At 44.9% G+C, this 12,375-nt stretch overlaps 1 protein-coding gene across 3 annotated transcripts in view; it reads left to right on the top strand.

The window, feature by feature from the left end:
* Positions 1-12,375, top strand: part of efr3a (EFR3 homolog A) — a 93,349-nt gene that overhangs the window by 57,381 nt on the left and 23,593 nt on the right. For all 3 annotated transcript variants that reach the window (XM_082514300.1, XM_082514302.1, XM_082514301.1), the window contains exons 8-9: positions 9,189-9,267; positions 10,183-10,318. In XM_082514300.1, coding sequence (XP_082370426.1) covers positions 9,189-9,267; positions 10,183-10,318 — 215 coding nt within the window. The remainder of the gene's footprint in view (positions 1-9,188; positions 9,268-10,182; positions 10,319-12,375) is intronic.

Raw genomic sequence — 12,375 nt, 5'->3', positions numbered from 1 at the left:
CTGGGCGTCGTCACATTCCTGCCGCCTCCTCGTCACTCTGCGGAAACACGGCAGATTTATATTACATGTTGGGTTCATGACACAGAGAGGAGGAGAGGTGATGGGACGCCAAATAAATCTGCCGCCAATAAGCGCGAACACACACACACACACACACACACACACACACACACAGGTTTATATATATCTATACACTGGCTTTCTTTCATTTTCCCTCTCACACCCTCTCTGACTCCCAGCACACAGAGGAAATTAAATGAGCTCTGTTATCAGCTGCCACGTGAATGCTGCACACCGCCTCCAGCCGCTGATCATGCCCTCCCCTCATCAACCCCTCCTGGGACTCCGACATCCTCAACACTGCTCCTGTTGGATGCACCGGCCCGCCACTCGGCACTGTCCACCTAAATTGGACAATTACCAAGCGAACGCTGAGCCCACTGAGGTTTTCTCTGTTTCTGCACCGATGAGTGGAGGCGGCTTTTTTATCCTCCCCGGCTCGTGCAGATATTTAAAGTAGCTGTTTAGGTTTTTGTGTTCAGCAGCCTGGCTCCGTGGGCGGTGCTGTCAATTTGGTTGGTTTAGGCTGGGCCTCCGTTCCACCTGCGATACAGACGGATGGATTTTATAAAGATGCCACTTCTGAGTCTGTTCAAAACAAAGAGGAACAACAGGAACAGTCACAGTTTACACATTTATATAAATATATATATATTCAAAATCACATCATGTTCGAAATGCAAAAACAAGCCATGCGTTGCCATGCGTTGCCATGCGTTGCCATGCGTTACGCTGCTCCAGCCTCAGACCATCACGTGCATGTTTCTACATTTCATGACAGGAAGCACAGAGCTGCTGTCAGCCTGCAGCAAAGTTACCCAAATCAAAGATGATGGCAAACTCAGCTGAGAGTTTATCTGCACAGCTTTTACTGTAGCTTACGTAGCTTTAGCGTAGCTTTGCAGCTGAACAGTTCAGTTTAGTTTTGCTGGGAAAAGTCTGAGAATGGTTTTAATTGCCGTTACAGAAACAAGAGCTGCTGCTCAGCTGCTCAGTCCACACTGCCTGGGCTGAACACAAAGTCAACTGACCCAGTGAAAAAGTGAAGATGGATGCTTTTAGATCTTTATTTTTTTATGTGTTGAGTTGCTTGTTTTAAATGAATACTGTATAAAACATGATATGTTACACTTATCAGTGACAAATCCATCCATCCATCTTCATCCGCTTTATCCGAGGCCGGGTCGCGGGGGCAGCAGCCTAAGCAAATCCGATTTTCAGAAAGCTGAAGCTGGGGAGGGTCTCTGCCCGTGCAGCCATCATCAAACCACGTCTTTATTGATACGCGCTGAGGTGCCAGAACTGATCATTGAAGGTCGTCAGAGATGAGTCAAACTCACAGGTCGGCTGTGAGAAAAGAAATGAGCTAAAATCATTTTTTTCGCTCTTCTGTGTTTTTGTTGTTTCTTCAGCCTGGAGTCAGAGCGACGACTGTTAATTAACTGTATAACCGCTGCTTGTATTTTCAGACGGGGGAGCGAGCCTCTTAATGCTGCCATTAGCAGTTAATTACACAATACCACTGTGGCTGTTTGACATCTGCAGGGCCTCTTCAGGAAGCAAGCGGCCGCTTTTCTCACCTCTCGCTGGTTTCGTGCCTCAGAGCTTTTTCAAATAAATACTTGAGCGCTCGCCGTCCTTTCTTCTTCATTTCTTCCTCCTTTGTTCTTCCTGAAACACGACCTCAGGCTGACCTCACATTCGTGACCATCTCATTAGTGACCCGTTTGACCCCAGATCAGTTTCTTTAAGGGATACAATGCATCCCCACCTGTTGCAAACCCGCATGCGTCAAAGATGTGCTCGATGTCACATCGAGGGCAATTTGTAGCGAGGGAGCTACAAACTGGCCTCTCCCCGTCTTTCAGACGTCTCTTTCTTTCCACCCCGGCTTTATTAAACCGTCTCGGCCTGTGCGAATCAATGTGGCTGTCTGTCTCGGAGGAAAATCACTTTTCTACCAGCAGAACACAATCACCAGGAGGAGGAAAAGCTTTAAATAGACAGCCTTCATTTTCTGTCTCATTCTGTGGGCTGTGAGCTGAAAATGTACAGCTTAGCAAAACTACATCTCTGCAGTGGGGAAAACTCTTTTATTCCCAGGTCTCCAGCTTCTGCGTTACATACACATTTCTGTTTCTTCTCTGAGATTATTTAGGCTTTAGTTTAGAAGAACAAACGCCTGGAGCTTATTTGATGAAGACCTCCACCTGCTGCTGGTGGAGCTCAGATTGAGCTACGCAGGAAATGTGCAACAAAACTATCAGCCTATAAAGCTCAGATCCTCTGCAGAGCTGCTGAGAGGTTTCACCTGGACTTCAATCAAACACGAATCAGAAGGGTTTTTGCAGTGATGGAGGAAATATTCTGTTAAAGTCTAAATAAAAACACTGATATTTTTCTTTTAGTAAAGTATGATATGTAGGAAAATGGCTTTTCAGATGTAGTTTGTATGATGCAATTATTAGGTGAATTTATATAGTCCGCTTTTATTTATCAAGGTCAAATTTTCATGGACCACCCTGTCACATCATGCAGTAAAGCATGCATTGGTGAAAACAGCAGCACCATTTTACTGCATCAGTATAAACATCCATCCATCCCTCTTCAGGTCTGGGGTGTATCCCAGCTGTCATAGGGGAAGAGGCAGGGTACATCCTGGTGTCGCGTCTGTCTCAGGGCTAACACACAGACAGATAATTCACACCTCAATTTACAATAACAAGTTAACCCCGTGCATATTTTTTGGACCGTGGGGAAAGCCGGAGCACCCGGAGAGAACCCGTCCATACATGAGGAGGAACATGTAAACTCCACCTCCATAGCACCAGCCTCTTGCCCCAGTATGAAGTTCAGTTTCAGTCTGTTCTCGGTCCCGCGGTGTTCAATAACACTTCTGTCAAAGCTGCTGGTGTTTGTCGGACGCAGGGTGTTCTTTAGGGAGAAAGGTTTGTCACTCCCAGCTCACTATTCATCAGCCATCAGGGTTAGCTTTGTGAAGAGGTGCTTTTTAACCTGAATCACCATCTTTTCCTGACTCTGGACAGGTTTCAGTGCCTAAAGCTTAGCAGTGAGTGAAAGTGAGTGGAATAAAGGCAAACCACCACATCTCACCTGGCTATGAAATATAAGACCCACCCTCCCTACGTGCAGTTTGAAGTCATCTGAAAGTAGCCAATAGTCTCACGTTATGGCGAGGGGAAACAATGAAACATGAAGTCAAATAACAAGTTCCTCTGTCTGCAGTTCCTCTAATGTCCACTTGAGGCTGCCTCCAGAAGCGAGTCAGTCCCCACAGTGCGCTGCTTCCAGGTCTGAAGAGTGAAGCCAGCACAAAGGTGCTTTAAACATGTATTCTGTTTAACAGCCAGCAGGGGGCAACACATGGTCGCAAAAAGACTATCAGTTTTATTGAATTTGATTGGAGATCCGAGCAGTTACTCTAGTAAACCGTGGTCGCTGCAAGAGTCAGGAAGGAGGATTATCGAGGGTACGTTCAAGAGTAATCAGTCACAAGCTGACTGTGGTGCACCTGGTTCTCCAACCCCCACCTGCTTCACAGCACGTCTTTACGAACCAATCAGTGATGTCACAGTGGCTGTGCCCATCTTTTATATACAGTCTATGGAGAAAACAAATAGAATCAGCAAGTGGGACCCAGTGTCTCCTCATATACCTGTCAGATATACCACCACCCCTCCGTGTCATCATGTGTGACGACCAGAACATGAACCACTGATTACAAAGACACCCTGTGATAAACAGAAGCATTCAGGTAGCGTCATAGCCTCTGGCATATTGAAACTGCTGACTGGATAGCCAGTTTATAGAAAGATTAATAAATACAATTACTCATTTTTAACGGAAACAAAGCTGTCAAATAATTTTAGTGAGGTACAAAAAGCACATGGTTGTCCTCTGAGTCATACCCAAGTAAAGCACCTAATTTGTGTGTAACTAGAAGACTACTTTAATACCGTACTTAGAATACTTCAAGAGTTTGTTAGTTCACATTTTTGTTTTCGAGTAATTTGTTGGATTGTGTCACTCAGGCCCGTCTTCACTCCATGATGTCTCCTTCCTCTCTGTTGACACCCAGTCAGAGCTCATCTGAGGTCTGACACTCGACACAGGGTGTCTGCCAACCACACACACACACACACACACACACACACACACACACACACACACACACACACACACACACACACACTCCTTCAGCCTCTAATAACCAGCCTTTAACACTGCAGCGGTGTCTCATTCTTATACTTCCAGCTGGTTACTGTACTTCGTGTGTTCAGTGTCACCTCCGGCTCTGATTGACTCACTAGCATTGTGCGCCCCCTGCAGGTCAGGCGATGCCCCCCTGAGCTGCTACTGTTGGAAGAATCCAGCCTGATGATGATACAAATGGTTTGTGTTGCATCTCTGTGTGTAAAGCTGCTGAGCAGAAACATTTAGTCCCTGTGAAATCCACACGAGGTGCTGCCGACGTGTCTGAATGTGTAAGGCTGAAGCTTGGTGACCTGATGGAGGTGGTTCAGAAACACGACAACAGGTTTTAAAGATTCAGCGGTCATGTTTTATTCAGCTCAGCATTTTATTCTCCAGTAGGCTTTTAAATATTTTACAGTGCAGGGTGATAAATACGTGAGGTTATGCTTCCCCTGCGTGGTTATTTGGAGACCAGCGCGCCTGCCGTAGCTGAAGGTGGGGTTTAAATGCAGCAGGTGGAGCTGACTGACTGAGCGGGGCTGCATTTAGTTTTCTGGGGTTAGTTTGTAACCAGCAGCAGAAGAAATGTTTGATAAATCTCTGTTGGTATTTCATCAATCAGTGCTGCCAGTAGTGATTAAAGTTGCACTGCACAGGGGGAGCAGCGCCACCCTCAGGCATGGAGGAAGGAAACGCAGCACACACACACACACACCAGCTTCCTGCAGTGTGTCCTCTGACTGGTCTCCTCAGCAGTGGTTCTCTGTTATAGCAGGTTCTCATTTATAATTAACAGCCTGTAGCCTTTCTTTTACTCGTATATCACCTGTTTATAACCTGCTGGGACCTCACACAGAAATCACACGTCAGACTTTCTGGTGTGTCTGCAGAGCTGCGACGCTCTCTGAATAGCAAATACATTCCCGCCTATTACGGCCTCATTCAGAAAACCGACAGGCAGAACAAGACTGAAGACTCCCATTAGTGCACTCCACTCTTTAATTTTTCTCTCGATTGAACAGCCGCCGCACTCCCCAGCCCGTCGTTCCTCTCTGCGCCGCTCTCTCCTCCCACGCTGCTCCTGCAGGGAGGAGGACGTGGGGGGGGGGGCGCGCGCGCGTCTTCAGACTATAAATAGCAAGCAAGGATTGGGGTTAACGGAGGGGGTGGAGGAGGCGGCGAGTTTGGGGTGTTTGAATTGACGTCACGGTGCAGAACTGTTCTTATGTTAACAGCTTCAAGTCATTCTTATCGCTCTCCTCTTTCGCTCTACTCCCGACTCTCTTTATTTATGCAAGTCTGAAAAGCATGATTACTGTCAGACCGCCGAGTCACCCTCAGGGTTTCAGGCCTCGTACGTTCAGTTACCCGGCATACTTACTTAAATGGCTCTTTTTTTTAATGCCTCGTTTTCAGCAGAGGTGATAAATTCAACATGATCAGTCAGATCTCGATGTATCTCGTGACATGTTATAAAATGCATATGTGGCTTTGCTGCGTAGCAGGTGTGGTTATTGTGGCGTTGAGCTGCAGGCAGGTGTGATGCAGGACTGTTGGGTTTAGCCGGGCGGTGCACCACTTCAGTTTCGCTCACGGGACTGAGCAGGAAACCTGTTTGACCCAGCTTTCCTGTCTTTCTCCACTGTCCTTTCACAATAAAGGCTCAAGTTTCACTGTGTTTGGGAAATCCTTACCTGTCCTGTTTGTTTCTATAAGGTTTGAGTCAGAATGAGGGGAAAAAAGCATCATCTGGGGAATGTCAACCTGAAATGGGATGAACATTTTCCCCATCTGTGATTTGGACAGATGTGATTTAAACCATCTGAAGGAAAAATATTATATGCATTATATTCCAGAAGCTGTAAAAGAATTAAACCCCTCCTCCAAACCTGCTGTCAGAGACTTCGAGCATCCATTGTTTTGTCTTCTTGAGCTGCACTGCTGAGCGTCACAGCGCCCAGAGATGAACTGTAAATCATCTGAAGGATGTAGCTCCATAGGCTCAAGGAGTTTTCTGGATGATGGACATTGAAAATCAATAAACTGATCCCAAAATAAAGAAAAAAATCTAAAATCAACCAAAGTTCATCACTTAGTTGTTTTTATTTGTTTGATAAAACGAATGAAAGTAGAGTCTAAGGAGCTTGGAAAGAAAAGCGTCTGAACTTCTTTAAGTTTCTTGAAGACGTTTCATCTGAGAAGCTTCATCAGTTTTAAGAGTAGGTGGAGAGTCCCAGATTTAAGCCCTGTGGTAGTGTCCCTAAGAGGGTTGTGGACCCTCTATTGATCCTCTACCTAATCACACAAGCCAAGGTGTGAAACTGGGTGTGGGTCACAATCAGCCAGAGTTTCGGGTGAGCTCATTGTGAAACCTGGCCCCACCCTATCATGTGATTTCCTGAGGTCAGATGGCCCAGGATGTGAGTGGGCGTTAAGGCGTCTGGGAAGGATCTCAGAACTGGATTATAGATGGCAGACAGTTGGTGTCGTAAACCACCGCCTCTGATCAAAGATGGTCGCTCACAGTGGGCATGGATGGATTCTGTCACTCCTCTTTCAAACCATCTGTCCTCTCTGTCCAAAATGTGAACATTGGCATCCTCAAAAGAGTGACCTTTGACCTTTAGATGAGGGTGGACAGCCAAGTCTTGTCCCGTGGAGGTGGCTCTTCTATGTTGTGCCATGCGCTTATGAAGTTGCTGTTTGGTCTCTCCAATGTAGAGGTCTGAGGATTCCTCACTACACTGTGCAGCATACACCACATTAAGTTTGTGTTTGGGATGAAGCAGTTTGTGTCTGAGTGTGTGGGTGGGTCTAAAGTACACTGGGATGTCGTGCTTGGAGAAGACTCTCCTGAGTTTCTCTGATAAACCTGCTACACAATCAGAACAATATTGTCATCCCTTATCAGAAACTTCTGAATCTGATGAGGGATGACAATATTGTTCTGATTGTCCTTCTGATTTTCCAACTAGGGAGAATCAATAGGGGTCCATGACCCTCTTGCAGACACTCCCATAGGGCTTAAAACCAGTTGTTCTTAGAACTGAAGAAGCTTCTCTGATGAAACGTCTTCAAGAAACTTAAAGAAGTCCAGATGCTTTTCTTTCCAAACTTCTTAGACTACGTTGACCTGGATGACTGAGAACCTTCACAGACGTAGAGACCTGAAACTTCCCGTTGAAGTGCATCTTTGCTCCGGGAATTTTTAGAGAAATCTGTGATGGTCAGGTGGCGCGATAAGGTCGCGTAACGACAGAATATGGGTCACTCAGCAGGGCTGGAAACGATCCCTCCATCTTTATTCGTCTTGCTCTCACGCAGGGCAGCGGCGTGGCCTCTGACAGCTCTCGTCTGTTGTCACATAATCAATCCACGCCTACAATACGAGCCTGTAAATGGACTGCATACATAACGATCTCCTTTGGACTTATCGACCGCTCAAAGCGCCTTACAGAACAAGCCACATCCTCTCGTTCACACAGCGCCGTTTTATTTATCGATCCGTGTCGATGGGTATGAATTTTCCAATTATGGAAAGCTCCCACTTGATGACACTCGTAGCAGAGCCATCTTGAATCATATGAACAGATAAACGTGCCTCACAGCGATCAGAGTGTTGGTGTAAATAAGCGGCCGCTGTTGTGCTTCATACAGGGAGGATATGAAGTAACGACCATAAAAACAGCAGTTGGCACTCTGAGCAGCCTCCTAAATGAACCTGATACCTGAGCAGACACAAACATGAGCTGATGAAGACGAGCCAGCGCTCTAAAGATAAAGATAAAGCAGAGATGGGAATCTTCAAGTGGCCGTCAGAGGAACGGCATCTCTCCACACTCCCGTCAGCCCTGGAAGCTTTATTGTCGGGGAATTAATGTTCACGTCTCTTTCTACCAGCTCTGCACGCTCTGAGCTGTGAGCCGCTGGGCGAATAAGCCGTCCTCCCCGCGTGTTTGTATGTATGCACATATATGCGATAGATGAGTTTACCTCGCTCCCACTGAGGTGATTAAATCTGCCGTTATCGATCGTTACCGCTCCTCTTCCTCACCTTCACGCACACCCACGCGATGCTTCTTTAAATCTGTGACCGAGTGTGTGCGAGCCTCTACGACTCGGTTCATCTTCGAACACATACCATACGTGTTCATGGCCTGTGTTAGTCAGATTTTCAGTTTTCCTGCATTTTTGTGTTTATGCGACTGATCCTCCTCTGCACGATCTAATTATAATCTGTCTGTGTTACTCTGCAAGCAGCACATCCTTCACTTACACAGCTGGGCTGTGATCCTGACATGAAGGCTGATGATGATTATTGTTGCTCATCACTGAACCACGATGAGATTTAATTTGCAGACTCTCAGCCTGACATCCACTGACTAAAGTCAGTGATGAACTTTTTATTTTTCTTCTTGTTACTCTTATTTGTTTTTGTTGTGTTGTTGTTCTTCATTGTTACGCAATAAAAATGTTGAACTGACTCTGAATCTGTGGCTCAGAGCAATGCAGCATTATTATTATTATTATCCTTTAAATAATTCAAAGCAGCCAAACAGCAGAGAGGGAGATCTGACAACAGCAAACATGAGCCGGCCGTCAGTCAGGCTTCATCCCGAACTCCCTGACAGCACAACTGCTGTAGTAGCAGGAAGGATGAAGGAGCTCCGGCTGTTTCCAAAGACACAGGACAGGAGAGAGTTCACCAACCTCTGAAAACCCCTGATGGATTATAATATTAGGATTATATTAATCATAACACTAATATTGACAGATTATAAATCCGTTCTCATTCATGCAGCCGAGTCTGTGTGCGATTTCTGGATTGTGTCATTTTAAAGATGCAGTCTTTGCAGGGATGCTCCTCAGAACTGGGTCGATTGAATAATCACTTTATTTTCTTCTTCCTTCAGTCACCTGGATAACCATCACCTGTGGGACCCCAACGAGTTTGCAGTTTCCTGCTTCAGAATCATCATGTACTCCATCCAGGTACGTTGCACTTCCTCTGACATGTAGGTCGAGATGGCAGAGGCTAAAAAATGGAGCTGATTTGATCTGGAAGCAGTGAAAGCCAGTAGTCGAGAGCTCTGCTGACATGCCGAGTCTTTAAAAAGGAAAAGTTCTGTCTAAAGCAGCTGCTGGAGATGTTTTAAGGTCGAGTTCACATCAGTTTCAGTGGAAATTTGCTGGTTTATTAGCAACAAATGAAAGAACACTTTGTCTAGTATCTGCATTCAGCAGCATGCTAGCACAAATCCTCCTCCAGCATAACAGAATCAGCCGCACCTGCTCAGACGTTCACTAACTACAACTACAAACTTTTTCTATTTAATGTTAATAATTCTGCATGAAGAAAAGTTCATTTGATGAATGTGTGATAGTAAATCACATAATATGATTTAAGGATTTAATCATAAATGATTTTTGCAAACTGAAAAAGTCTCACTTAGCTGCATTCTTTCTACTGGCCAGCAGGAGGCGCCTCCTGGTTCAGAGAACTGTCATTGTAGAGAAATTTATTGGAAAAAGTTGCAAATTGTAACTTTAACATATGACATAATTCAGCATTTTCCGATTAGTTTGTGGTCTCGTTTCATGGTTTTGTTAAATCTAGCGTGATGCTCATTTTGTAAACAAAGGTCGCGTTTAGAGTAAAACAGATCATCGTACTGTTTACAGCGGACCTACCTGCTGATTGACACTTTTCACCCTGGTGCGAGTGTATCGTTTCCTGCTGCTCGTCACGTCTGGTCTAAAAACACTGTCCGCTCGAGTCTGTAGGACGGGGCTTCAGAAGCTGCTCCATCATTTATATACAGTCTGTCTGTGAAGTTCACCATGTGATCGGCAGCAAACTCTATATTTGTTCCAAACATCATTTGAAATCCTCTTTGGCTTTTTCAGGCTCAGCACTCGCACCACGTGATCCAGCAGGTTCTGAACCACCTCGACACTAACAACAAGAACACGCCGCGGGTCAGAGCCGGCATCGTCCAGGTGCTCCTGGAGACGGTGGCCATCGCCGCCAAAGGATCTGTGGGTGAGTTAAAGTGACGGACTGCTTCCCTCTGCAGAACGTCATGGAGGAAGATGTCATCATCTCTCTGAGGTTTAAAAAATGGTGTCATTAGCTTTACCACTGCAAGTCTGCAGATGGCCATAACGTGTCAAACACAACAACAACGCGCTGGTAGAGGCACAGACAGAGGAGGCATTAACGTAAAGAAAGAATCTGAAACAGCGTCGCCCAGAATCAGGATTAAATACGTGCATCAAAGCAGGATGTTGTTGGCCTTTAGCTTGCTTCTCTGCAGCCAGAAGAAAGTTATCATCCGATGTGAGCTGGCTCAGTTTGCACACACAGGTGTGTGATCATCTGCAGTAACAGGCTGGTAATATTTTCACATTTTAAACAGGAAGCTGATCTGTGATGTTTCGGCTGTTAGGCCAAAATAATTGTCAGCAACAACAAACACAGTTAACAGATCCAGTTCAGTGACCCAAAGAGGCCACACCCCTAAATTTAACCTTCACCAAAATCCAATAACAGGGGAGTGGCTCAGTTTTAAAGGCAGCCTCAAGTGGAGGTTAGAGGAAGTACAGTTTTTGACACTTCCACGTCGATTTTAGCTTTCTAGCTCCATATGTTTAGTTTAAAACCATAAAACCAAAAGGCAGTATATATATAGTATATTATTACTATATTATTATTAATTACATTTTCCTTTGACAGGCTCGAAACAGTAACGAGTTTTGTTTCTTATGTGCGATTATTAAGCCGAGGAGAAAATGTCACGGTCCGGATGAAGCGTTGACATAAACGCCTCCCACTGCAGAGGAAGCTCAGACTAAGCTGGTTAGAGATGAGTTGTTAATAGACGATCTGCACTCTTATTAAATAAACTGTCGGAGCTGAAACAATCAGCCGATTAACTGATGAAGAGAAAAACAACCTTTTTTCTGTTGTTTGTTTTCAGCTGTTTTAAGATGTAAGCTTGGCTTCTTACCTGTCGGGACCACGTCAGTGAAAATGTGTCCTTATTTCACCTGAACTTACAGTTGTGTTGCTTATTAAGTTGGACAGAGCATTAAAAGCAGGCGCTGGGTGGAGGAGGGTTGCAAAGCAGCTTGCAGATTCTCAGCAGCTGTTGACAGGTTGAAGGAAGTTAAATCGTAGGCTTTATATATGAGATTTGTCATGGTGAATGCTAAACTGACACTTATGTTATTGACATTTTGACCTCTTTAGACTTTTGAATCTTGGGAGAAATTAAAGTTTTGCTACAAGTGTTACTTTGTTACCCAAACTTGAAGGAACACGTTTGAATTTGAAGAAACACAAAGTAAAGACAGCACTCGGAGGTGTTTAAACAGGTGCTCGAGTGTTTTTGATGTTGTCACGTTGTGTCTGCTGTCCCGGCGTTTCATTCTGCTTGAACGTTTGTAGATGCTAATTGCCTGATAATTAAATCATCAGGTTTTTCACTGTTAGGAAGAAAAGAAGTCAACAGAAAACATTCAAATTACTCTGTCCCACTGAGGTGTGGAAACAAATTAAAAACTTGAGAGTATTTAATTGAAGAAAAGCTGTAAGTAGTAATTCTTTTTACTGCCTCTTCCTGGAAATAAAACACAACCTTCCTCCTGGATAGGAATGATCCAAGGCTCCAAAAGAAGTGACGTGTTCACCTTTGAAAGCGAATGCACGATTCCTCCTAATCTGTGGCTCGGTACGGTATGACCCTGTGCTTGGATTTAAACTGAGTAGAGCAGCTTCTGCAGACTTCCCCCCTCGGCACACGCCCGGCGTTAACGAGCATTCTGGGTAATCACAGCTTTCACGTCTCAAGTTTTGAGAAAAAAATAGATTTATTTGAACCTCTCTTCTCTTGAGTTTCTTTCCCCTTTATTCTTCCTTTTATCTTTTACCAGCAGATGCTCTTAGAGCTCTTAGATGATGATGATGATGAGCAGGAATACACCACCAGATACTTTCAGTTCAACTTTAACGTACACAGACTGATCAGAACCAGATCATGTTATAATCTGATGTAATGCAATAACACTGCAGTAACTGGAAGGGTCAGCTTTATCGTC

This window comes from Aulonocara stuartgranti (genome assembly GCF_965226115.1).
Source record: "Aulonocara stuartgranti genome assembly, chromosome: 18".
In the NCBI taxonomy this organism is placed as follows: Eukaryota; Metazoa; Chordata; class Actinopteri; order Cichliformes; family Cichlidae; genus Aulonocara; species Aulonocara stuartgranti.
Note: the sequence above shows the minus strand (reverse complement) of the source record. Positions and strands in the feature narration are given on the sequence as shown.